The sequence below is a fragment of the Sapajus apella genome, unplaced genomic scaffold, assembly GCF_009761245.1.
Source record: "Sapajus apella isolate SASKATOON/1434 unplaced genomic scaffold, GSC_monkey_1.0 scaffold10, whole genome shotgun sequence".
In the NCBI taxonomy this organism is placed as follows: Eukaryota; Metazoa; Chordata; class Mammalia; order Primates; family Cebidae; genus Sapajus; species Sapajus apella.
This window is the reverse complement of record NW_022436950.1, coordinates 20611537-20638477: the sequence shown is the minus strand read 5'-3', so window position 1 is coordinate 20638477 and position 26941 is coordinate 20611537. Positions and strand designations below refer to the sequence as shown.

General features: G+C 52.8%; 1 protein-coding gene across 5 annotated transcripts in view; it reads right to left on the bottom strand.

Moving 5' to 3' along the window:
* The window catches only part of CFAP65 (cilia and flagella associated protein 65), a 39039-nt gene extending 12304 nt beyond the window's left edge, over positions 1 to 26735 (bottom strand). For 3 of the 5 annotated variants that reach the window (XM_032278162.1, XM_032278163.1, XM_032278165.1), the window contains exons 1-19: positions 22525 to 23508; positions 19464 to 19566; positions 18589 to 18755; positions 18212 to 18411; positions 17787 to 17932; positions 17092 to 17314; positions 16509 to 16774; positions 15315 to 15515; positions 14764 to 15123; positions 13092 to 13229; positions 10880 to 11125; positions 9830 to 10054; positions 8836 to 8994; positions 8456 to 8606; positions 7823 to 7951; positions 6147 to 6360; positions 5684 to 5812; positions 453 to 629; positions 107 to 173 (exon numbers count right to left, since the gene is read on the bottom strand). In XM_032278162.1, the coding sequence (XP_032134053.1) occupies positions 107 to 173; positions 453 to 629; positions 5684 to 5812; positions 6147 to 6360; positions 7823 to 7951; positions 8456 to 8606; positions 8836 to 8994; positions 9830 to 10054; positions 10880 to 11125; positions 13092 to 13229; positions 14764 to 15123; positions 15315 to 15515; positions 16509 to 16774; positions 17092 to 17314; positions 17787 to 17932; positions 18212 to 18411; positions 18589 to 18755; positions 19464 to 19566; positions 22525 to 22751 (3528 nt within the window). In that variant the 5' untranslated portion in view covers positions 22752 to 23508. Of the gene's footprint in view, positions 1 to 106; positions 174 to 452; positions 630 to 5683; positions 5813 to 6146; positions 6361 to 7822; positions 7952 to 8455; positions 8607 to 8835; positions 8995 to 9829; positions 10055 to 10879; positions 11126 to 13091; positions 13230 to 14763; positions 15124 to 15314; positions 15516 to 16508; positions 16775 to 17091; positions 17315 to 17786; positions 17933 to 18211; positions 18412 to 18588; positions 18756 to 19463; positions 19567 to 22524; positions 23509 to 25370; positions 25568 to 26440 lie in introns of those variants that run through there. The other 2 variants (XM_032278164.1, XM_032278168.1) reach the window with 2 other exon arrangements.
* Positions 26736 to 26941: the final 206 nt, after the last annotated feature.

Sequence of the window (26941 nt, the reverse complement as noted above, 5' to 3'; positions counted from 1 at the left end):
AGATCTGGACCCCAGCTCCCCAGGAGAACACAGATCCCTGCTCCTGTCCAGCAAGCCCTCTCCTCCAGCCTGAAACCAGGGCAGGGCCAGGGTGCTGGGGCCTCACCAGGATCTCCCGGCCATGGGACACCTTGAGGAGCACCGGGAGGCGATCAGTGCCGATGAACAGGTGGCTGAAAGAAATAAATCAGTCTGGGAATGAGTTCTGGAGCCCTGGTACAAGTAGGAGAGCAAATGGACAGGACCTTTCTGTGGCTTTTTTCTAGCTAGCCCCTGGGAGCAATCACCCCTGAGTTGGGATGGGGTAAGAAGGAAATTAGACCTCCCCTGCAGGTGAGAAGGTGGTCCTCCTAGGTGATGGCCATTTGGGGTGCCCCGGAGTCACACAGTGAAAACCAGGGGTAAGGGTCTCTATGATTGGAAGTGCAGCAGGCTTGGGGGGTGGGGAACACCTGTATTTTAACTCCACCATCTGCTCCTGCCCAGGACTCAGGCTCCCGGCCTTGGGGCTAACAGAGAAGATGCAATTGCCCTGCACGCGCATCTGGTGGAGCTCAGTGGAATTCAACTCTGCTTGCTCTGCCCAGAGTTCCACGTCGATCTGCTGGTCACTTGGAAAAAGGAAGGCCCTGGGAAAGGGGTGCAAAGCCATACAAAGGACCAGTCAGGCAGACCAGAGAGGCAGGAGCTCTGAGACCCCAAGGGGTGGGAGGTGGCCTCCCCCATGACTCCTGTACTTCATTCCCCCGTTTGGCAAACTGTCCCATGTGTGCCTGAGCAAATGTGACTGTTGTGGATTCTCATTTCATAATTGCCCCCAAACCCAGTAACAGACGCAGGGCCATGGTGACTCACGAAGTGAAGAGTGGGGCTCCCGCTGTGGGTGCCAGAAGCCAAGGTGTTGCTTGAATATGGGGGCCACTTTGAGCTGGCCATGGACCCTTCTGTGACAAAGCTCTTGGGAAGGGGCCATTCCCAAATGGCCATTCCCAGGAAGGCTGGCAGCACAAGCCAGCAGCCCCAGGGAGTGGGGTGTCCAGGCCAACTTGGGCACAGGGTGGAGAAGAGATGCCCCAGTGGGCCTGGCGCTCTTGAAACAGAAGCAAGGCTGTGCACACAGTTAATGTGCCTGACATGCCTAGAACTGCAGTAAAGTAGATAATGCATCTCAAATTGCTGACAAAACAAGTGACAAAGGGGTCCTGAGGTCACAATCTGAAAGGAGAACCCACATCACTCTCAGAGATGACACAGAACTGGTTCCAGCTGCAAACTGGGTGGAGGATATGACAGGGAGCATCCAGAAAAGGAAAAGAAAGCATATAACACACACCTGAGAGAGAGAGAGCGTGCAACACACACCGAGAGAGAGCACGCAACACACACCCGAGAGAGAGTGCACAACAGACACCCGAGAGAGAGTGCGCAACACACACCCGAGAGAAAACACGAAACACACACCTGAGAGCGCATAACACACACCTGAGAGAAAACACGCAGCACACACCGAGAGAGAGTGCGCAACACACACCCGAGAGAAAACACGAAACACACACCTGAGAGAAAACACGCAGCACACACCGAGAGCGCGCAACGCACACCCGAGAGAGAGCAACACACACCTGAGAGAGAGCACGCAACACACACCTGAGAGAGAGCATGCAACACACACCCGAGAGAGCACGCAACATACACCCAAGAGAAAATGCACAACACGCACCCGAGAGAGAGCGCAACACACACCTAAGAGCACGCAACACACACCTGAGAGAGTGCACAACACACACTAGAAAGCCTTACTAGGAGTCAGGAGGGTGCAAGTCCAAACCCTCAGAAGGAACCAGCATAAAATTTTTTCACCTCTGAAGCAGGAAGAATAGTAACATTCAGCACTGGTGAGTTTAGAAAGAGCAGATTGTATCATAGGTGGATGGAAAGCCAACTGCTCAACCTCTTGGATGGAATTTTGGCAGCATATGCCCTTTGACCCAGAAGTCTCTGTTTGGGAAACTAATTCGTAAAAATAAAAGCACATATGTGTGCATGCACACATACACGGATGTCTGTCACCCTTTGTTTGTAATGGCTATGAAAAAAAGCAGCTGGGAACAATTAAATTTTCCAATAAAGGAGTGACTTAATGATTTAAGGTCCATCCACATTATGGCATATTATACAGCTATTTAAAAGAATGCATTAGATAACTGCATTGATCTGAAGGAGTTGTTGTTGATATAATGCTGAGTGAAAGCATCACTATTCCTGAAAGTAACAGGTATAGTATTGGGCCATTACCATGAAAAATAAGAGAGAAGCGCTCTGTAAATGTGTGCATGTCTGTACTTTGTGCAAATGCTGTGTGTAAAAGGCACATTCCGAATCCTTATCACACCAGCAGCGAGACTTGGAGAGGGAGCTGTGGAGTTTTTTACTTTTCTCCATAGCTCCTATGTTGTCTGATTTGTTACAAGTGAGTAAACCACTGTTGTCATTTTATTGGGGATATTGGCAAAATTGGAGACCTTTCTAGTTGGGGGTCCTTGAGTATTTCAGCCTCTCCTTTGTCCTCATTGCCTTCTGCCCTTGTCCAATCTCCTTCCCCCTGACCTTTTTTTTTTGAGACAGTCTTACTCTGTCACCCAGGCTGGAGTGCAGTGGTGTGATCTTGGTTCACTGCAACCTCCACCTCCCAGGTTCAAGCGATTCTCCTGCCTCAGCCTCCCTAGTAGCTGGGATGTGTGTGTGCCACCACATCTGACTAATTTTTGTATTTTTAGTAGAGTCGGGGTTTCACCATGTTGGCCAGGCTGGTCTCAAACTCCTGACCTCAAGTGATCCTCCCACCTCAGCCTCCCAAAGTGTTGGGATTATAGGAATGAGCCACCATGCCCGGCCCAGTCTCCCTCCTAAATAATTCCAGCCCCCTTCCCTGCCAGCCCTCGAGGGTGGCCTTCTACGCTGTCTTGCACCCCTCCCTCTGGAGGACCACAGCAGCCTCTCAACCTATCCCCTTGCCTCAGGCTGCTAACCCATTCTCCTCCAGAGCCCTGTGTGACAAGGCTTGAAAGCTGATCGTGTCTTTGCTCCTAACTCCCTGATGCACCTCCCATGATGCCCTCAGGAAGAAGTCCACACACTCTCAAGCATTCCAAGGCCCCGCACTCCTGGCCCCTGTCTGCCTCCCCAGCCTCATCTGAGACTCTCCCCTCTCTCCCATTCACTGTTCCAGCCACGCAGTGCACATGCCAGGCCCTCTGTCGGGAAGGCGCTTCACAACCTTTCTGCCTTTTCCCACTAGGCTGTAGGTCTAGCTTACTTGTAGCTTCCTGAAGGAAGCCGTTCGGAAGTGCCGCACACACCTCCTTCACAGCGCACGTGATCCCGCCACAGGAGGCTAGTCTGCAGCACCTGGAAGGAAGGGACTAGGCCCATCCACATTTCTATCCTGAGGCCAGCCCAGAGCCTGGATCTGGGAAGTGCCCAGTAAAGGTTTCGACAATGAGTTAAAGACTGGATGAGTGAACAAATGACATTAACCAGACGATGTGACATCTGAAAAGAATCTACAAAGGCTAGGCGAGGTGGCTCACACCAGTAATCCCAGCAGTTTGGGAGGCTGAGACGGATGGATCATGAGGTAAGGAGTTCGAGACCAGCCTGACTAACATGGTGAAACCCCATCTCTACTAAAAATACAAAAATCAGTCGGGCTTGGTGGCAGGCACCTATAGTCCCAGCTACTCAGGAGGCTGAAGCAGGAGAATTGCTTGAATCCAGGAGGCAGAGGTTGCAGTGAGCTGAGATTGTGCCACTGCACTCCAGCCTGGGTGACAGAGCAAGAGTCTGTATTTAAAAAAAAAAAAAAAGGAAGACCCTACAAACCCAGGGCCAGGTAAAGCAGAGGCGCCAAGGGGAGAATGCATGGAGCGGGTGGGGCAGCCCCACAGTTCCCTGCTTCCCCTGGAGCTCCCCCTCCTGCTGGGGGTTCCTGCCTGCTGCTGCCTCCTAACCCTCTCTGAAGGGCCTTGGCAGGAATAAAACCCTCCGTCTGTTCTTTATGAGCTCAGTAGAGACTAGAATTTTCAAAAATAGCCTTCTAAGAAATTGAAAGGAAACAACACAAAAGGCATGGGAGAGTCAATCTGCTTAGAATCCTGGACGAGGCACGAACTGCCTTCCTGTGCCTCAGATGATCCGGTGGATGGGCCTGGCTGGGCGGGCATGCTGCCTGGGTTTCCCCCGCCTCTGTTTCCAGCAGCCTGGACCCTCTCCACAGAGAGTGTGAGCTGGTTGCTCCTACACAAACACCGGCGCGCGGTCCACTCCAGGACACAGGCCAACACTGCTTTTTCGGCCCCCACCCCTCTCCCTGGAGCCCTGTAGGGCCTGGCTCTGGGCCCATTCAAAGAGCCGAGTGAATGGCAGGTCTGGAGCTCAAGGCAGGCCTTGGCCTTCCCCACCAGGATGGCAGCCCTGCCAAGCTTCCCAGTCACTCAGGGCTGGGAACCCTCAGTTACTCACAGTTCCGGCTTTTCCCAGACAGGAGCCCCTGAAAGAGTCAGTTTCCCCATCTTCCTCCACCACGGAGGAGAAAGGGGACAGTCAGAGGGTGAGGGGCTGCTAGTGCCCACCCGACGATGCAGACCACACCCCTTTCACCCCACATCCCCCAAGACTCTCTCTGCTCAGGCCAGTGAGTTCCTGATCACAGACACCCCCACCTGCATATTGTCACTGTCCCCCACCCACTGCCATGCCCTGGCGAGGCCCCTGGATCCTTCTCCCAAGTATGATCCAGATGGGGAAACTTCTTTTTCACCTCTCTGTAGCCAAGTAAAGCTGGAAGTCATCAAAAGGAAGTTTACTAGGAAACCAAGGCACACGGTGGAGGGAGGAGGAAGAGGAGGAAAAGTCCTGGCATGGAAGCAGGATGTTTGCTGGGCACAAGTCCTGAGCCCCCGTGGAAAGGCCAAGCTTGGCCTGCTCAGGTCCCCAGGCCTCAGCCCACCTGCATCCCATGAGGCTTTGCTCAGTCAGGACCCTCGGGGCAGCTCCATCCCCCGCAGTAAGTCCCTGTCCTTCCCCACCAGAGAGCCTCAACTTGTCCCCATTCAGGCCCAGCCTCCACTGAGCTGGGGCTCTGTCAGGCAGGAAGCACTGAGGCATGAGTAGGAGCAACTCATCCTTCTTGCTGAGTAACTGGGGTAGGCAAGGGCTCTGGAGCAGACAAATCCAGCTTTGGACCTCGCCCTGTCCATTCATGGCTGACTGGCCTTTGCTGAGTCCTTAGCCTTGCTGACCCTCAGCCTCCCTGCCTATGAAAAGGTCTAGAGAAGAGGATTTCCCCACAGGATTAGAGGAGAAAAGGCTTGTAAAGCGCAGGTCCTGGTGTGCAGCGGATACCCAGTGAATGCGTCTTATTTGTTAAGTGATTAAGGCCACTCTGCCCAGGCTCCATCAAGGCAGCCCCACCACTTCCAAGCCTACCACTGCATCTTAGCCAGCGACAGTCCCCAAGTGCTCCTGGCAGCTGGCCTCCACAGCCATCAGTGCGAGGCCCACTCTTCACAGATGCCATGCACCCAGACCACCACTGGCAAGACAGCGCAGCTCCTGTTCCCCTTCAGCCTCTAAGCACTTGTCTTCCGGGCCCCCCAGTGATCCCCCCCCACTCAAGCCATACCAGTCCAGGGACACCACTCCGCTGTTCTTCAGGGCCAGGAATACCACAGAAGGTGGGGCCTTGAATGGTGCTGCCCCAAAATTGAAGTCAAGCTTTAAAGGGGTGAGAACGGGGGGGATCTGGCTCATGCTGTGTGGAACAGAGAAAGGGGCTCAGAAATGGGCATGGGGCCAGCGCAGGGCCCTCCCAGGGATAGCTGGCTTGGGCACTCCCCTCCCTCCAGGTGGGAATTGGAGAGTCTGGGACTCAGGGGCAAGGGTGGGCTGGCTCTTCAGACCGAAAGCCAATTCCTCCCTTTCCTGGGCCCCTCCAGGGATAGGCGACCACTGGGGAGCTCTTCCCTCAAAGAGATCGGAAACAGCTTCCTGGTTCTGGGGGTCTGGGCAGCAAGTTCCATGAACATCCCTAGATAGGCCTTGCCACCTACCCCCCCACCCCCACCCCCACCCCAGGCTCAGCTCACCTGTGCCGGGTGGGCACCTTGTAGGTGAGCTCCCCGGGGGTGGGGTCATGCTCCAAGTAACTGTTGAGCAGGTCCAGAGAGAAGAGGCGCCACAGGTGCTTCCGGGTGATGCCCTTGGCACTGCCCATGGAGCTGACATCCAGGATGGAGAGCAAGGGGTACACGGCCACCAGGGAGACGCAACACAGCTCCTGCTTCTCCCCAGCCTCGTTATCTGGGAAGGGGGTGAGGAAGACAGAAGTGGGCTTGCCTCCCACCTTCCCTGGAAGGGGCGTGCAGGCCGAGGGCGCAGGAGTCCTGGCAGCTGTCCTGAGGACTTCCATCAGGAGCAGTGGGTCCCTCTCAGGCTCCAGGCCATTTCCAACAACAGCCAGCCCTTGCCTGACACTTTCTGTGTACTGGGCACTGTCCTACGTGCTTTACACACATGCCTGCACTTAAGGTGCTCCGTGATTTGTTTTCAAACTAATTTTTAATAACAGCTTTATTGAGACACCATTTATATACTGGGCAATTCACCCTTTAACACATACAATTCAGTGATTTTTTTTTTTTTTTTTGTATATTCGCGGAGTTGTGCAGCCATCACCACTGTCTAATTTTAGAAAATTTTCATCATCCCCAAAAGAAGCCTAGTATCAATTAGCCATCCCTCCCCATTCACCCTCCCCAGGTAGCCGCTAACCTACTTTCTCTCTCTCTCTCTCTGTCTAATTCTGGACAATTCGTATAAACGAAATTATTCAATATGTGACTTTTGTGACTGGCTTCTTTCACTTAGCATAACGTTTCCAAGGTTCATGCAAGTGGTGGCAGGTATTGTGACTTCACTTCCCTTTTCTGGCCTGTGTGACATTGTCCCCGTTTTTATATTTTTATTTATTTCATTTCGTTTTTGAGATCGGATCTCACTGTGTTGCCAGGCTGGAGAGCAGTGGTGCGATCACAGCTTACTCACCGCAGCCTTGACCTCCTGGGCTGAAGTCATCCTGCTGCTTCAGCCTCTCAAGTAGCTAGGACTACAGGTGCATGCTACCACACCCCACTAATACTTTTATTTTTGTAGAGATGGGGTCTTGCTATGTTGTCCAGGCTGGTCTTGAACTCCTGGCCTCAAGCAATCCTCTGACCTCAGCTTCCCAAAGTGCTGGGATTACAGGTGTGAGCTACCCTGTCCACCTTATTATCCCCATTTTAGATGTGTGGAAACTGAGGCACAGGGAGGTGAAGTAACTTGCTAAGATTACAAGGCTAATAAGTGCTGAAGCCAGGATCCAGTTCCAGACCAACCCTCTGGCCCCAGTCCACACTCTTACTTTCCTCTCTGTGCTTCCCTGGACTCCTTCCAACTTGCCAGGGGCAGGCTAGTAAGAACTCCATTTTACGGAGAAGAAAGCTGAGACCCAGGGAGAGTTAGAATCTAAGATTACACAATAAGTCAGCAGAGCTCCTAACTCTTTCCACTGGGCACACACACATATGGACACTCATCTGGACAGACACATCTGGTGTGTGACATTTACACTGGACACCAAAATCACACTCCAGCATGCCCCACTCACCCTGCCAATTGTGCCTGACACTCGGCATCTGCCGCCTCACATCCTGCCTCACACACTCTACCCCCCATCCTGCACTTCCCTGGCCCCAACTCTCTTGCCAGGTGGTCTAGGTACCTCTGTGGGAGAGGAGAGAGTAACTGATGGTCCAGGAGTATTGGGACCGGTGCTTGGGACAAGCAGTCAGGCAGATGGTGTCCTGGGACCGGGGTGGCATGCTCCCCTCTGTTCGGTCCAGCTGCAGAGCTGCTCAGGGATGATGCTGGTGAGTCAGTGGGTAGGGGAGGCCCAGCCTCTCCTCCTGCTGCTTTGGAGATACCCTCCCCTGGGCCAGGAGAGCACCGGCTGGACAGCAGGCTCTGAGGCAGGAAATGGAGCAGAGCCCCTCCTTCCAGCCTGGGTCAAAGGGACCACACCTAACTTTGTGTCATTGGCACCTGCTAAGCACTTTTCCCCACCTAGCAGCCCTGTGAAGTAGATGCCACCTGTGGCACCTTTTTACAGATGAGGAAGCTGAGGCTCAGGGGTGGGGTCTCGCTATGTTGCCCAGGCTGGAGCGCAGTGTCTCTTCACAATTGTGATCACAGTGCACTGCAGCCTGGAACTCCTGGGCTGGAGCAATACTCCCACCTCGCTTCTTGAACAGCTGGGGCTGCAGGCTTGTGCCAATGTGCCCAGAAGGCTAACCAGTCTTAACCAGTACCTCCTCCCACCTCCCCTGGCCCCAGTCCCAACCCCGGGCCCAAGTACCGAGGGGGTGGTTGTCAACGACCTCAGGGCTGCCCTGCTCCAAGTAGAGGCGGTAATAAAGGGTGCAGTTGCCATCATTCAGGAGGACAAGGGACCTGGACTGCTTGCTGTTCACCAGCACATTCCCAAAGGCCAGCTCCTTTTCCTTTGCCTGGAGGTCACGGTCAGCCAGCCGGGAGTGGGGGCTCCTCCAGGCCCACAGCCCCACTCTCCCAGCCCCATTTTCAGAGCATCCCCCAAGGAAGGGCAAGTTTGGGGTGTCTGGGGGAACCAGAGGTCTCCTATCCCCTGCCCTCTTGGAGTCAGGTTCCCTGGGGCCTTCCCTCCCACCTGTCTGGGCCCCTGCCCCAGCCCCCTCCTGCCAGAACCCTCCCACTCACAGAGAGGCTGCTGGTGAGCCCCACGCCCACCAGCCGGAGCTTGTAGTGGGTCGTGGCAGGGGGTTTGGCATTTGGAGGCAGGCCGGCTTCCCAGACCCAGATCCCCACTTGGAACAGGTACTTGGTCTCCTCCAAAGGGCTGAAGGTCCACGTCAGCGTCTGGGGTCACAGAAATGATCCCTGCAGGGGACTTCGGAAGCCCCTCCTCGGGTCCCTGGCCATCCGAGGCCCCACTGCAGGGCGTCACGCTATAGCAGCCCTTTCTCAGAAATTACCCAGTGCCAGGCACTGTACCCGGCACATGTATGGTATTTCCCCAAGTCCCGCACTCCTATATCCCCAGGGGCTCAGTGGCCTTATTTCCATGCCTCATTTTCTGGTGAGAAACTGGAGGTTCAGAGAAGTGGGGTCCTTGCCCAGGGTCAGACACTAGTGAGGGTGGGAGTGGGGGTCAATACTCCAGGCCAACTCCACAGCTTCTCCTCCCCCTGGGCACTGTTCCCTGGGCTCTTACAGATGCTTATACTGGTGCTTCTTGTCCCAAGTTTGGCCTCCCCAACCTGTCTGTAAGGTTCTAGACTAGGGACAGGGGTCTGCTATTTTGAGTCCCAGCCAGCAGCCCCGCTGTGACTCAAAGTCCCCTTCCTCACCCTCACTGGTGGCTGGCCATTTGGACCCCAATCCAACTGCTGCAACCCACCCTCCCAATGACCTCCCAGCTTTGGGGACCATGGTTGGGGAGGTGACATGCCTCAGGTCCTGGCATTAGACACACTGGTTCCAGTCCCAGTCCTGCATGTCCCGCTAAGCCTCAATTCTTTGTAAAATGGTGGCGGAAGGGATGGGGGCAGTAATAATAACACCTCATCGCCAGGTGCAGGAGGTGAGTGTGGAGGGAATAGGGGTGCACATGGCAAGTCTGGACCATGATAGGCACAAGTAAGAGGTGACGGAGGTGAAGGTTGCATCACTCAGCAGGAGGGGAGCCACTCACAAGTCTCTCGTTGGGCTGGATTAGCCCCCTGGAGGGCTGGACAGCCAGCAGCTTTCGGTACTGCTCAGAGACCCTCCACTCGAATCGCAGGGGCAGACGTGAGGGGTTGCGGAAGGTGAAGGGGCTGGTGGAGGAGCAGCCCACCCAGGTGGGCTTGAAGTAGAGGCTTTTGTGGGTGTCCAGCTTCAGCTGCAGGGGCTCCTCCCGGCTGTATATGCTCACCTCCTAGAGCCAGAGGAAGGAGGGCAGATCCCTGACCTCGCTCTGCAGTCCCGGCTCCCCAACATGTCTAGGAAGCCATGAGTAGGCAGCTTTCCCCGCTTGGAGCAGGCAGTGAGAGGCCCTCTGCCAGCCTGGGTACTGTTAGTTTTTGTCAAAAGCAGAGTCGATGGTCACTGGCCCAGGAGATGATTCTTTAAAAGAACTCAGGGACTGAGAGAGGATCCGAGGACCATTTCATGGGGCCACCACCCCAGGCCCTATTGCTGGCCTGGCCCCAAATAGCCCTCTACCACCTGCAGATGTCTTTTGCTGCCGCCAGATCCATCCCCTGGGTTCTCTGCAGCACCCTCTTTCTTGGTCTCAGGCCCCATGAAGTGGACAGGCAAGGCCCTGAGGAGTGGGAGACTTGCTCACAGATGTGGTTCCTTCCCTACTATGCTACTTCCTGGAGGATAAGTGGCCCCCTGGAAATCTTAAGGGCCAGCCCCAGCATGTGGCCTTGAAAAGGGCACACGACTGTAATCCCAGCACTTTGGGAGGCAGAGGTGGGCAGATCACGAGGTCAGGAGATTGAGACCATTCTGGCCAACAAGGTGAAACCCCATCTCTACTAAAAATACAAAAATTAGCTGGGTGTGGTGGCACGTGCCTGTAATCTTAGCTACTCTGGAGGCTGAGGCAGGAGAATTGCTTGAACCTGGGAGTCAGAGGCTGCAGTGATCCTAGATCGTGCCACTGCACTCTAGGCTGGTGACAGAGGGAGACTCCGTCTCAAAAAAGATTATGACCCATTCCCAAGGACCTGGGTCCACTACCTCTGCCTCCTACCTTGAGATACTGCGGGGAAGCATTGCACTGCAGGTGGAAAGTGTGCTGCTTCCAGGAGCTGCCCTTGGGGTAGGTGCAGATGAGGAAGATCTGGTGGGCCCCGGGTGCCACTAGGCCCGAGGTGGGCCGAAGGATGATGTCTGAGCCTCTCTGGGGGGCCAGGCTGAAGGTCAGCAGCATGGAGTCTGTGTTGACCAGGAGCAGGCTGCGGTAGGTGGGCTCACCAGAGGACACTGCTGGAAATAGCTGGGGGAGGGAGAAGAGGAAGTGGGTCCCTACTCAGAGCTCCACCCTGAGACATACCCTCAGGGTTCTATGTGGGGTTGGGAGGAGCTGTCTCCAAGGAGATCCAAGATGCTGCCCTGCAGCCCAGTCAACGTCCTGGGAACAGGGAATGGAAGGAGGCCTGACAAAAAAGAATGTTTTTGTTCGGCCAGGTGCGATGGCTCACACCTGTAGCCCCAGCACTTTGGGAGGCCAAGGCAGGTGGATCACAAGGTCAGCAGTTTGAGACCAGCCTGGCCAATATGGTGAAACCCCATCTGTACTAAAAATACAAAAGTTAGCCAGGCGTGGAGATACATACCTGTAATCCCAGCTACTCAGGAGGCTAAAGCAGGAGAATCACTTGAACCCGGGAGTCAGAGGTTGCAGTAAGCGGAGATCGCGTCACTGCACTCCAGCCTGGGCAACAGAGCGAAACTCCTTCTCAAAAAAAAGAGAATGCTTTTGTTCTCCAGAGACCTCCAGACAGGGAGACTGGAGGCCATATAGGCCCCTGGGAAACTCAGGTCTCCAAGGCCGCTCAAGGGTAAAGAAGAAGCTGTTTTATTTTAGGGTGTCTTTGAGTTACCCTTTGGAGAACTCATTTTCAGAGAGCCTGGTCCAGAAACTCTGGGGCCACAGTAAGTAGCCCCTTCAGACTGGGCACGGTGGCTCACACCTGTAATCCCAGCACTCTGGGAGGCTGAGGTGGGCAGATCACTTGAGGTCAGGAGTTTGAGACCAGCGACCAGCCTGGCCAGCAAAGTGAATGCCCATCTCTACTAAAAATACAACAATTAGCCAGGCATGGTGGCGTGCATCTATAGTCTCAGCTACACAGGAGGCTGAGGCTACAGAATCACTTGAACCTGGGAGTTGGAGGTTGCAGTAAGCCGAGACCATGCCACTGCACTCCAGTCCGGGCAACAGAGAGGGATTCTGTATCAAAAAATAAAAAAGTAAGTAACCCCTTCTAGATGATTCTCATGCAGGCAGCTGACAGGAACCAGCCCAAACAATCTCAGCCCAAGCACTCTTGTAATCCCTGACCAGAGGTCCCCATCCAGCTGGGGTGACAGCTGTGTGAGCCGCTGAGGGAGTGATGCCACATCTGCTGGGCTGCATAAAGGCCACAACCCAGCAGGAGGAACTGCCAAGAGAAGGGGGCTGAGGGAGGCATCGAGGGGACCCTGTGAGGCAGGCAGGCCTTTGGGAAGCAGCTGCCTCCAAGCTGAATCTTGGGGTGGTACATGTTTGGGATAGGAGGGCAGAAGTGTAGGTGGAGGGGGGAACAGAGTCACCCCAAAGCACATTGTCCCAAAGTGGTGCTTTTCCAGCAAACAGAAGTCTAATGCAAAACCTGATGATGGCGATGGAGACTGGAGGAGAAAGGTGAAGCTGGATTGGAAGCCGGCGGTCTGGCCCCAGGCTCTGTGCTTTTCAGCCCTATGTCCGCCTGCTTGTCAGGTCAGACAGGGCTTCTGAGGGCCATGGGGTTGCCTGGGAATTATGATTCCCTGAGGATGGGGCTGGCTCTACCTCTCACAGGGTGGGGTGCTCCCCAAAGGCAGGAGCTGGTGGTGCAGCTGTCATATCCCTGAGCCTGAGCCCAGGACTTGGGGCACCCAGGTGTTCAGTAAACGGGACACAAACAGTCACAGGAGCTGGAGAGTTTTCAGCCTGAGAGTCACAGGAGCTGGTGAGTATTTCCAATGGAGCAGTAAGGGGGCAGCCATCCAGGTCCCAGACTCTCCCCTGTCCCAGTGTTGGGGCCCAGGAACAAGTCCTCAGGCCCAGATCCCCAGTATTGGCACAGCAGAGGTGGGGTCAGCCGGGGAGGGTGCAAGGATGTGTTTCTGAGGTCAGCAGAGGAGAGAGGGATCTGCAGGCCCGGCCAGAAGCTAGGGTTCCCCTGTCTCCCTCCCACTGCTATTGGGGCCACGCTCACCTTGGGGACATCTAGGGAATACTGGGGTATGTGGTGCTCAGAGCCAGCGAAGTAGCTGTGGCCTCGCGCCCGCACCGTCAGGCACCAGGACGGGCACACGGTGCAGTCCTCCTCAATATTACTGTAGCTCTGCAGGACCTGCAGGGGGGCCAGACCCACAGAAAAGCTCAGAGTCCTGTGTCTGTCCTGTGGGGCACCCCCACTTGCCCCTGCCCCACCCTGGTACTACAGGAGTCCTACATTGGACACAGACAGGAGGGCCTCCCTGGGAAGACAGGGCAGAGAACAAGAATCCCAGCCTAGCCCCTCCCACGGGGAGCGAGGCCCTGTGTGCATCCGTCCAACAATGCTCTCTTTAGTCCTCACACCCAGGAGGAGGGTGGGCCTGGGATGTGAAGGTGGCATTCATTCTGTAGGAATGAGCCTAGAGAAACGCTGGCCAATGGAAATAGCATGTAAGCCACAAATGCCAGCCGCAAATGTCATTTTAAATGTTCCAGTAGCCACATTTAAAAAGTAAAACACGTGAAGTTAATGCTAATAGCATATTTTATTTAACCCAATAGATCCAAAATCTTATCACTTTAACATATAACCAATATAAAATTAGTAATGAGACATTTTACATTCTTTTCATACTAAGTCTTTGAAACCTGGTGTGCATTTTACACTCACGGCATGTCTCAATTGGGTCCAGCCACATATTCGGAGCTCAGTAGCCACACGTGGCTGACAGTAGCCATAGTGGACTGTGCAGGTCTAGAGGCTGCAACCTAAATATCTGACAGGCTCAGCCTCAGCAGAGCCAGGCATCTACAAGCCTGCACATCACCCCACTGCCAAGGCATGAGGACAGGAGCAACTAAAGCTTCTGCTTTGGAAAGCCTCCTCAAAAGACCGGATGTGGTCCCAAGTTTAGAGATGAAAATATCAGGACTCAGAAGAGTCCTGAGTTAAAGAACTTGCCCAGGGTCACACAGCTGCTAAGTGACGCTGATCTTGACCGCACAGCCCTACACTTCTCTGGGCCCCAACACCTTGGCCACTGGGCAAGGGCAGTGGCATGAGCAGAGCCAAGAAGGAAGGGACAGGTAGGACTAATGGATGAGGAGGGGGCCAGAGCAGCAGGGCCTGGGACAGCTGGCACTCTGTGTTCCCTGACCCAGGGAAGCTGAGCTAGACGCCCCTCCCAACACAAGTATCTAATGCTTCTGACTTTGTCTCCAGGCCCAGAGTCCTGCCCGCTCAAAGCTCCTTGACTTTTTTTTTTCTTTTTTATTATTCTTCCTAACATATTCTGTCGCACTCAAAGCTCCTTTAGAGGGACCACTTCTTAATTCAAGTACCAGTAAAGAAGCCAGGAGGCCTCCTAGCCAGGAGCCCCAGGGAGTGTCTCCCTGTGCGCTGAATCCTCCCAAACAGCTTGATCCCAGCTGAGCTCTCCCCTGGAAGTGGGGGGAGACTTACACATGAATGAGAAAATTAGATGGACCGAGCTGGGCCAGGAGCTTGGGAGGAGACAAACCCATCGAGGCCACTGTCCAGCCAAGAGAAAGCCTGGCATGCAGAGGATGGAGCCTAAAGCCGCCCTCGGTCACCCCCGTCACCACACCCAGCTGTTCAGGCTCCCAGTAGAGACCGCAAATTCTTCCCTCATCACACGCACACACACCTTATAGATGGCGAAGGCTTCAAGCTCCACCGTGTAAAGGCAGTTGGGGTGAGGTGGCTGGAAGTGCAGGCGCATGGCCATGGACTTGAGTGGGGGCACATCACAGGTCTCTGGGGTCACCCAGAAGGGGCAGTCAGACCTTCGCGTCCAGACCACTGTGATCTTGCCCTTGGTGTGGTTCATCAGGCACAGGGGGACAGGGTTGGGGGCCTCAGGCCCGGGGCAGGCACCAAAGTCTACCTCGACAGGCTCTATACTGACGGGCGGAGGGAAGATGGTCAAGTTGCTGGTGCCATCGAAGAAGAACTCAGTCATGGGGGGGATATAAGGGTACTGCGGGGCTGGCATGTCCTCCAGGTCCTGCATGGGGAAAGACAGGTGGACAGGGCGTGACTGCCATTCCTCTTGCTGTTGCCCCTCCCGGCACACTCCTGTCTGGACAAGGCTGCACTAGTCACCCCGACAACTAATGGTGCCCATGGGACCCTGGGAGCGTGGGATTGCCCAACAATCACTAGGGAAGAGATGTGCAGCTGGGGAGGGCACTGAACCTGGATGGGAATCATGAGGGCCCCATTCTGGTCCTGCGCCAGCTTCTTCTCCTTCAGCATGGCATCCAGGATGTCAGGGGGGTAGAGCGTCAGGCCCCGGGCCAGGTGTGTGTGATACCAGGTGAGGTGCAGAGGCTTCAGGATGGCCGGCTTGGTGCTGTCTGAGTGGCAGGTCCCCATCAGGTCCAGGAACAGTGGGTCCTGTGACATTTGTCTATGTGTGACGGCGCATGAGAGGGGTGGTGGGGCAAGGGGGTTGCTGGGGGTTGAACTGACAGAAGCTGGGCAGACAGGGTAACAGAGGCAGCAGGGCAGAAGCTCCAGGTGGCGAATGAGCACTCAGCTGCGGCCTGGCTCAGCCAGGGCACCGCAGGAGTCCAAGGCAAGTCAGGAGACAGCACCCCTGTCCTTAGGACAGTCAGCCATTGCCCACCCTTCCCCTCTGCTATGGCCCCTGGGCATTCTCTTGCCCACCCTACTGCCAGCCCAAAGGCCTGCGAAACTAGAATTCAGACCCTCCCAAAGGAGGAAAATATGGGGGCTGCCTCATCAGGCCTCCGTCTGGGCTTCTGTTCTTTCCTCCATTCCCAAGGATCCCCCTAGCCCATACTACACTGTCATGAGAATTAGAGAAAGGCACCCATTCCTCCAGGTACACAACACAGCCCGAGTCTGGGCACCAGCTCAGGAAGGGATCGTGGCTTACATTTCAGCCCTGTTTGCCACCTTGGCCAGGCACCTGCTGGTCAGGGCACAATGTGTCCGATCTTGCCCAGGGGCCTAGGGTTGGGTCTAACTTGAAAGCTCTCTGCCCTACGCATGCTATGTGGGGTGGCTCCAGGGAAAAACTAGTCTGTGGAGTCATGGAAGGCAAAGAAACGGCAAAGCCTGCAGGGCTTAGGGGAGGGCAGGAGGCCGGGGGTCCAAACCGCCCTCTCCCGGCCCATGAGGGCAGCAGCAGCAAAGCACCTGGCCTGATAGCAGGGCAAGACTGGCACAGAGTGATCTCTCCTGTACTTGGCCCACACGGTGGCTCCAAAAGCCGGGGCTGGAGCCCAGGAGTGGGACGACCAGACAGAAAGCCCTAGAAGTTCCAGAACACAGGTGAGTGCCCACCAAGCCCTGTCATCACGCTGGGCCACAGGGGAGCCCCTCCCCCGTCAGCCTCATGCCCTCCTCCTCCCCACCGCTCACCTGGTAGTGGATGAGACAGGCCACACGCCGAAAGCAGATGATGGGGTGAGTGGGCTGGAAGGCACAGCGCAGGGTCATGCGGACCTTGCCCACCAGGGTCCCAAAGGCAGGCCTGATGCTAAAGACGCTCTCCAGGCAGTCAATGGCAAACTGGAAGTGAGCCGTGCAGTCTGACTGGTTCTCAATCCACAGGGCCTGCTCGGAGCGCTCTCCAAGGTTGACCCAGCTGAAGTCGACACAGTAGTGCTGCAGGGACACAGCAGGGCCTGGGCACAGGAGATGCGGTATCAGCTTCCCCAAGAATGTCTTAGACAAGGTCCCACTGATGGGCGGTGGTGTTCTCTGGACCAGGCTACAAAGGCCCAGAGCCCTGGCAGCCTGAGCAGAACTCCATTGTAATTGGGTGTCTGTGGGACTGGGATTCTCTAGGTAGTTGCAAATGATTCCCCACAGGGCCACCAGGGGGCAGCAGACACCCAGGTTGAGGCAAGATGGCCTTGGCTCATAGAAGCAGGGAAGGAGCTCTTCAGAATCCTCAGCAGACTGCTCCTGTTCCCGGGGAGACCCCTGGGGTCACCAGTACCTCCACAGAAACCAACGACTTTGAGCAGGGTCTTGGAGGCACAGCCAGAAGGCACGATGGAGAAGTAGTCCATAGTCCTGGTGTCCAGCGTCTTGGGGTGGAAGAACACGGACACGCATTTCTTCTCTCCTGGGAGCACAACGCCGTGGGCCATGGGGCATGAGAAGGCCTGGTCTCTGGCCATTTCATCTGGGGAAATTTCAATCCTGAAGGGGGCATTTACCTGTGGGGCCAGGCGGAAGGACAAGGGGTCAGGTCGCAGAGTGGGACATTGTACGATGTGGCACAGTCTGCACATTGTACTGGTGTGCCCAGCCAAGGGGGTGGGGGCAGCTGGCATCCAGCCTGTGCCCCACTAGCCAGACTACCTCCACCAGGAGGAGGATCATGTGCACTGCGCTGGGCCTGCCCAAAGGGGACACCTTGGAATCTCCCCAAGGTCCTATCACAGCTAACTGTGGTTGTCCTGGGGTCAGGACAGTCTTAGGGCTGTTCTTGGGGTGGCTCTGGGGAGCCAAGGTGTACCCCAGCCCAGCCCCCAGCAGAGGGAAAGGACACCCTTACGGACAGTTGACATGGGTTACAGGAGACTTGGGGCCAAAAGTGTAGAGAGAAATGGGGGCATTCATGACTTTAGGAAACTCCGGTCCTGGGGGCCATGAGTCCTGCTGCTGCCCCTCCCGCCCAGTGCCTACCGCTGACGGGTTGTGGAGCCTGATCTGCCTCTCCAAGGTGCAGCCCACAGCAACAGAGCCGAAGTGCAACAGCTTCTGGAAGCCCTCAGTATCCTGGTCCTCCAGGCGCTTGTGCCTTATGCTCACCAGCAGCTGAGCACACTTGGCTGGGGCAGAGATGGGAGATTCTTGGGGGAACCACCAGGGCCTCCGTGTCCCCAGTTGAACAGCCCCTCGAAGAGGGGAGGTGGCCCCAGGGAACATTTAGTCTGTAACATCATGGAAGACAAAGAAAAAGCAAAGACTTTGGGGCTGGGGAGAGGGCAGGAGGCTGGTGGAGGCCCTGTGGGGGCCAGGCCAGGTGGGAGGTGGGGGAAACGGAGGCCTAGAGGCCCAGGGAGGTACAGCAGGGGCGGGTCTGCGGGTGGTGGGAGGTCGGGCCTCACCCACAGCCTGCAGCTGGATGCTGGTCCTCTGCTGGCTGCCCTTCCCATACCAGCACGTGGCCTGTACCTCGTGGATGACAGCTATAAGGGGCTGAAAGGCCACTTTGATCTGAGAGGCCTGGCCCGGCTCCAGGAGCCCCATGGTGGGCAGCATCTGGAATGGGCTGGAGAACTCCCAGGTGAAGAAGGTGGGCAGGTCCCTGGGGGTGGGGAGCAGGTCAGGTCACTGGGCTCCCGGCCCCTGCTCCTGCAGTAGCAAGTCAGGGACACTGGCCAGAACCTCAGACTTCCCCCCAGGGTATGCCCATCTCTCCTGCTCCCAGACGCCCTCTTCACAGCTCTTGCTCTCCCCGCCCATGCCTCAGCCTCTCCCTCACCCCGCATTATCCAGGCAGAAACAGGCCTCGGTCGTGTCCCCCACAGCACACATGGGCAGCTGCAGGGACGGTGGGCAGATCAGCCTGTGGCAGGGCAGGGTGGCCCGCAGGCCCACACAGAATGTCCCCTCCGCTTTCTCAAACCACAGCTGGTCCACGTACTCCTTCTGCAGTGCGAGGCGGGCAGAGGCAGTCACCCATCAGTGGCACTCAGGGACTGCACATCCCACCCACCTTCAGCCACCCCCAACACAACTGCCAAGGGGAGGGCCGGGCCGTGGTCTCCACGTCAGACCGAAGGGAAGGTCAGCTACGTGGGCACCTCTGTTGTCTTGGTCTCAAAGATTAGAGCCTCTTTTGGGGAAAAAGTATTTTGAGGAAATGTGGGCAGGGGGTAGCAGGAAGAGGCCGAGAAATACATGTAGTAGGGGTTTCTTTTTCTTTTTTTTGAGACAGAGTCTCACTCTGTCACCCAGGCTGGAATGCAGTGGTGAGATCTCAGCTCACTGCAACAGCTGCCTCCTGGTTCAAGTGATTCTCCTGCCTCAGCCTCCCAAGTAGCTGGGATTACAGGAATGCGCCACCACACCCAGCTAATTTTTGTATTTTTTAGTAGAGATGGGGTTTCACCATGTTGGCCAGGCTAGTCTCTAACTCCTGGCCTCAAGTGACCTGCCCACCTCGCCCTCCCAAAGTGAGGGATTATAGGCGTAAGCCTCCGTGCCTGGCCACGGAACGTAGGTCTTTCTGATGGTCAATATAATATCGCAGCCTTACCCCCAGCATCCCCTAGGGAATGCCCTCTGTCCAATGAGATGAGGGAGGTCACTGTTCCCAGGTGCCTTCCTGCCCTCACTTGCTGTGGCAGACCTTACCTCCTCCAGAGGCCGGAAGACGATGGGGAGCGTGAGGGTTATGCCTGGGCTCAGGAAGATGGGCTGAGGGATGACCGTGAAGAAGAACTTGGTTTTGGGGGGCCTGCAGGAGACAGCCGGGGGGTAAGCACCTCAGATCAGGGCTCAGAACAACTGGAAGAGGCAGGGAACGAGAGAAGCCCTGTAGCCAAAGGCGCTTGAGTCCTAGGGACCACAGAGAAACAGACCAGGAGATGAGAATGCGCAGGTGGAAACTCCGGGGTTTGGTCACAAGAGGGCCCGTCCTCCTCCCCCTCCTATTCTCAGAGATCTTCACTCTAAACAAAAATGGAGTAGTGTTTGTACCTCTGACGAGCACAGAGGCCCAAGGGGGACAGGGACAGGGAAGGGCTGCCCAGATTTAAAGAGCCCCTGAGCACTGAGGTGGGGGAACAAAGGCTGAGGAGCGTGGGACTTAAGGTGCCTTTCCAGAGACCTCAGCAGAGCAGCGGCAGCCCACAGTGGGTCAGAACCGCAGCTGCTGCAGACTTTCAACACACTAATATGACGATGACATTGTCAGCAACTTTACACCAACAAATGCTTAAATTTAGATGAAAAAAACCGATTGCTATAAAAATATAATTTATCAAAACTGACCCAAGAATTGTTCAATAAATATTATGGCTGTTCTGCCTAAAAACATCAAAGAAATGGAATGGATGGTCAAAAATCTTTCCACAGGCCAGGTACAGTGCCTCACATCGGGAATCCCAGCACTTTGAGAGGCTAAGGCGGGAGTATCACTTGAGCCCACAGGTTCAAGACCAGTCTGGGCAACAGGGCAAGACCCTATCAATACCAAAATTAAAAAAAAAAAAAATTATCCAGGCATGGCGGTGCATGCCTGTAGTCCCAGATACCTGAGAGCTTGAGGTGGGTGGATCACTTGAGCCCAGGAGTTCAAGGCTGCAGTAAGCCACGTTAATGCCACTATACTCCAGCCTGGGCAACAGAGCAAGACCCTGTCTTAAAACAAACAAACAAACAAAACCACGCACACACAAAAAAAGAACGAAAGAAAGAAAAAGAAAGGAGGGAAGAAAGGAAAGAAAAAAAAGAAAGAAGAAATTACATAAACTTCAATGTGTGTTTATGAGAAAAACTCTCAGCAAAGCAGGAATAGAAGAATACTCCCATAATCTGACAAAGTGTACAAAAAAACAAAACAAAACCACAAACCAATCCTACAGGAAATCAATTCTACCAGACAGCTTAATGGTGAAACACTGCAGTCCTTCACTTTGAGATGATAAACAAAAAAACATGCTTCTATAACCACTTCTGTTCAACACTTTTCTATTTAACAACCCAGTAAGGAAAGACAAAGTGTATAAGGATTAGGGGGAAAAAATGTCATTTTCTATATAAAATACAAATGTGTGCATGAAAAAAACCAAGAATACTAACAAATAAATTATTAGAATTAATAACAGGATTTGCCAAGATCACTGAACACAATACCTATATAAAATGACATTTTAAAAACTAACAACAAACAAAACAACTAAAAATATGTCATATATAACAACAGCAAAAATATAAAATGCTTACGAATAAATCTAACTAAAGATGTGCAAAATGTCTATGGAGAAAACTTTATACTTTATTGAGATGGACATGAAAGATAACCTAGTAAATACAGAGATAGCCCATGTTCATGGATTAAAAGACACAATATTGCAATGATACCATTTCTCCCCATATTCATGTATAGGTCCAATTAAATCCCAATCAAAATCTCAAGAAGTGTTTTATGTGCATGTATGTTAAGCTGATTTGAATACTTATATAAAAAAGATCGAAGGGCCAAGAATAGCCGAGATAATCTTGAAGAAGAATTAAGAGGACTTATACTACCAGATATCAAGATGTACTATTCACAAAAATCAATTCCATACAGATAAAAGATAAATATACAAGGCACACCTATAACATCTTTAGAATATACTAGAGGAAAATATCTTCATGACCTAGGGGTAGAGAAGGTCTTAGGAAAAGCGTTAAAAAGCACCAACCATAAAAAAGACTGATAAAGTTGATACCTTTAAAATTCAGAACTTTTATTCTTCAAAAGACACAATAAAGAAAGTAAAGACAACTCATAAGACGAGAGAAGATATCCACAATTTATAACTGGCAAAGGGTTTGTAACTGGGATAAGAACTTATACCAAACAGAAAAAAGACAAGATAATGTAATAGAAAAATGGCCATGAACTTGATCATAAATTTCACAAATGAAGAAATCCAAACAGTCAATAACGTACAAAAAGACAGTCATCCTCATTAATCAGTAATCAGGGGAATGCAAATTAAAACCACAAGTTACCATTATTGGCAAAAATTTTAAATTCTGATGATAGCAATTATTGGTAAGGATGTGGAGGAATGGGAACTCTCTGTTGCTGCTGGAGGGCGTCTAAACAGATCTGTGTACTTTGGGAAATCGTTTATCTACACTCTGTTGCTGCTGGAGGGCGTCTAAACAGATCTGTGTACTTTGGGAAATCGTTTATCTACAGAAGGTGAGCCAGCACATGTCCTAAGCCTATACCCCAGAAAAGACAGAAGGTAGAGCAAGGAGGCAGAATAGAAGGCTCCACCCCACAAGGACACCAATTTAACAACTACCCAGAAACACAAAAAAACAAAAAACTTTCATAAGCGCCCAAAATCACGTGAGCCTTCATAGTACCTGGTATTCCCCAGAAAAACTCTTGTACTTACACAACTGGACACATATACACAAATGTTGGTAACAGTCTCCAACTAGAAACAACCCAAACTTCCTTCAACAGAAGAATACACGAATACATTATGGTACAGGCACACACTGGAACACTATACCACAATGAAAAAGAATGAACTACAGCTGCACAATTATTCATACTGCACGTTTTATACACTCACTGGCTTTTATATGGCATGTTAAAGGTTTTTTGTTTGTTTTGTTTTTTAACAGAGCCTGCCTTAGTGGCTCAAGGTTCTGGCGCTGGGTCCTTGATTCCTTATACTGGTACCTGTACTTCATCTTCTGGAGTTTCAAGGATCGATTTTTCAGAACCAGGCTCCTTGTGGTCTCCTTTCCTAGCTCCCAGCCTTTCCAGTGCAGCTCCTCGGCCACCTCAATGCCCCAGATGACCCTCTTCTTCACTCTCTCCTGCATCTTTGGGGAGTGCATCTGATTGTCCAAGGAGCTTGCAGGCTGTCCGGGTAGCAGGGAGAAGGGGCAGCAGAAAGCATGCATCAGCAGGGTGGGCTCTCAAGACCTAGAGAACAAACGAAGGTCTTCCCCTCCACCACCAAGAAAATAAAGGACAAGACAGAAAAACGATGACTGACACACCCCTCACCCCTGGGGGATGGCCTGGAGATAGACATCACCTCTTCCAAGACTGGAACAGCTTTGCAACTAGAGCCCCTGCCCCTGCAGCCTTCCCTGGGTGGCCCCATCGGCCATTCTGTGCAAGCACACAAATGCAGGTTTCCATTCTATTCTTCAGTGCACCCTCAGATCCCACCCAGTCAGGTGCCTCCTCCCCTCTTCTTCCCCCCAGTCCTGCCCCTTGCTACAGATGCCTCTCCTAGCTAGAGCAGTCTATCCCAGGCCCCTTTCCAGACCACAATTCCCTCTGCACCATTCCCTCTCCCATTCCTCAATTGGCTGGTGGAACAGAGGAGGAGCCAATTTGCCAGCTGTTCACCCCTGCTATTCCCCTGACTTCTGGGGCCACTCCAAGTGCTGCTCCTGGTGATGCTGGTGCTGCCATATGCCGCGTTTCCATCTATAATGGAAAGTCTTCCCATAGGCTTATCCATCACCCCCTTCTAGATGAAGAAGGAGGGAGCATGGAAGCCCCCCAGGGCAGTAAGTTGGAGGGAGGATGAACTGGATGCCTCTTCCTACCATGGTCATTGCTATGAGCACTCAACTCATTGGCATTTTATCTTTTTTTATTTTTTTTCTTTGTGAGAGTCTCACTCTGTTCCCCAGGCTGGAGTGTAATGGCACGATCTCGGCTCACTGCAACCTCCGCCTCCAAGGTTCAAGTGATTTTCCCGCCTCAGCTTCCTGAGTAGCTGGGATTACAGGCACTAACATCATGCCTGGCTAATTTTTGTATTTTCGTACAGACAAGGTTTCACCGTGTTGGCCAGGCTGGTCTTGAACTACTGACCTCAGGTATCCACCTATGTTGGCCTCCCAAAGTGCTGGGATTACAAGTGTGAGCCACTGTGCCTGGCCAGCATTTTATCTTTGACCAAGTATTGCTTTTATATTGTTGCATAACGTAAGGATACAGTTATCCATTCAACAAATATTTTTTGAGCACCTATCATGCACCAGACACTGTGCTGGGTGCTGGGACTATAATGGTGAACAGGACTTACAAATCCCTTTTCTCTTGGAGCTTACATTCTCAGCTTCAATATTTACTGAGTGTGTCTGATGGACAATATACTATTTTCATTCCTGAGTCACCTATGGAAGAAAGGTGACATGGGTGGTGGGAGGTAATTTATTATAAATATCAGTTGGTGCATCAGTCAGTGTCCAGGCAGGAAAACGGAAGCCACTCTGAATGTTTAAAATGGAATTTACTGTGGCCGGGTGCAGTGGCTCACACCTGTAATCCCAGCACTTTGGGAGACGGAGGTGGGTGGATGACAATGTCAGGAGTTCAAGACCAGCCTGGACACACAGTGAAACCCCGTCTTTACTAAAAATAAAAATAAAAATAAAAATAAATTAGCTGGGCATGGTGGTGGGCACTTGTAATCTCAGCTACTCAGGAGGCTGAGGCAGGAGAATCACTTGAACCCAGCAGGTGGAGGTTGCAGTGAGCCGAGATCACGCTATTGTACTCTAGCCTGGGCGATAGTGTGAGACTCAGTCTCAAAAAAAGGGAAAACAAAAACAAGAAATGTGGAATTTACTGCACAACCATGGGTAGTGAAGGAACCCAGGAGCTGGCAACATCCAGATGCTGCCGCCACACCTAGGTTAGAAGTGGTCAATACAGCCTTGAGGCCTGTCTGGTGGGAACTGGAGACCCAGGGGAAACGCAGCTGCTGACAGACACACTGTCAAAAGCAGAGGGAGGAAGAGAAACACCCTGGCTTCTCCCTTCCTCCCACCCTCCAATCTCCTACCAGCTCAGTGCAGAGCAGGGAAGGGCAGTGAGTGAATCCAAGGGCAAACAGGTCTGGAACGGCACAGAGGACAGAGATGTCTTCTAAAACACAACCCTCAGTCCACAAGGAGGCCAGGGCAGCACACCTAAGGAGCTGCACCACACACCACACAACACAGACACATGCTGCATCTTACACAAAGCCATACTGATAGTCACACCCCTGGACAGTGCAGCTGCATCATCACATAGAGAGAATCACAAAGAGCTGCAAAGAGTAAACAGCATCCATACATTATTGGTCAAACACAAAGTCCTTGGGGTCAAGGCCAGAAGAACTTTCTGAGGAGAGAAATCCTGGCCATCCAACCAGCCTCTGGCTCGTTCCTCCCTGGCACTCTCCTACCCCACAGCCTCTTGGGAACTCACTGCTCCCAGCACTCCAGTGTGCTTGGTGCTACAATGGTGAACAAGACTGACACATCTCTTTTCTCTTGGAGTTAACATCCTCAGTTTCAGTATTTACTGAGTGTGTTCCATGGCCAATATGATATTTTCTTTCCTGAGCGACCCATGGAAGAAAGGTGACAAGGGAAGTCTAGACAAGGTCTAGTGCTAAGATGCAGAGGGAAGAGTCAGGGCCTTTCAGATTCCCACCCCCCTGCCCTGCCGCCCATGCCCCACCCTGGCCCTGTCACACCCTGCTCCACCTGCCCTGGCTGTATTCCAACCCGGGCACTGATGGTGCTGCAGGCACTCATGGCTGCACTGCTGTCATTGATGGTGGGGATGGCCATTGTGCTGGCACTCAGGCAGGATCCGCCAGAGTTCATGGTATGGTCCCTGCTGTTCCTGGACCTCATGATGGAGCTTGGAGCCTGGGTGAGCATCAGGCCCTTGGGACACAGTCCAAAGGAAGTACTTTGAGTATGGAGCTGGGAAGAGAGCAGAGGGAAGGGGAGACAGCAGTGACATGAGAAAGAGAGGCTGAGGGAGGAGACTCTTGTGGCCATCCTTGTCATGGAGAAGAGGGTCGGCTTCCCAGCTCTGGCAACAGGTGCAAGGTGGCACCATGAGGAATGAGGCTATACACAAGATCCAGGGCTCTTCCTGGGAGCCTAGGGACTCACCATCAGGAAAGGGACTCCAAATAGGGACTTGGGGACAAGGCCCACCCCATCATGCCCCTCTGTGGCCATAGTTGACTCCACTCAGCTAGCTCCAGTGGGTGTCACCGAAGCATGTGCAGTACCTTTATCTGGCTTTTACTCTCTGCTTGTTTCCTCTAAACACTCTTACCTCTTGTGAGAGGAGGAATAAGGGAGGAAGAAGAGGCAAATGAGACTGACGGATTCTCCACCTTGTGGGTTTCCTTCACCAGTCTACAAACATCACTGAAATAGATCAATGAAAGCATAAGTCAATCCATGTCTAGAGAAGAGGGATCCCCGATGACTGTAGCTGAAATCATATGCACATATATGTGACACATAGGTAAAGTATATACCAGATGTTATGTATGCGTACATGTCTGTTTTCCAGGAGGAACATCTACAGTTTTCACCAAATGCTTAAGAGAATGCTTAACCTTGATCTAAGGGACACAAAGTATCTCAGACTAACTCTGGCTCCATCATCTTGAATCCCCTCTTCCTTTAGCTGGCTTCCTTTAGCACACACATTCAGTGTGACTTTGTTACTTCTGTAAGAGGACAGCAATTTTCGCACACACACACCAAAACTAAGCCAGCCCCACTCAGGCACATGTGGAAGTGGTGTGCAGATCTGTATAATGACGTACCACAAATGGTTCATCTCTAATTTCCCTTTACACTTGATACAAAGCCATCATCCATGAAATCATAGAACATGGCACTGTCCCCAAAATATAACGCAATCCATGTGTGTAGTTTAAAACATCCTAGCAGCCACATTGTAAAAGTAAAAGGATACAGGTAAAATTAATTATAACAATATATTTTATTTAATCCATCATATCAAAAATACTCTCATTAAATATGTAATCGATAATTATTGAGATACTTTACTTTCTTATTTTGTATTAAGTCTTTGAAATCTGGAGTGCATTTTACACTTACAGCACATCTCAGTTTGGATTACCCATTTTTTTTTTTTTTTTTTTTGAGAGATGGAGTCACTCTTTCACCCAGGCTGGAGTGCAATGGCACAATCTCAGCTCACTGCAACCTCTGCCTCCCAGATTCATTCAATTCTCCTGCGTCAGCCTCCCGAGTAGCTGGGATTAGAGGCACCTGCCACCACGCCCAGCTAATTTTTATAT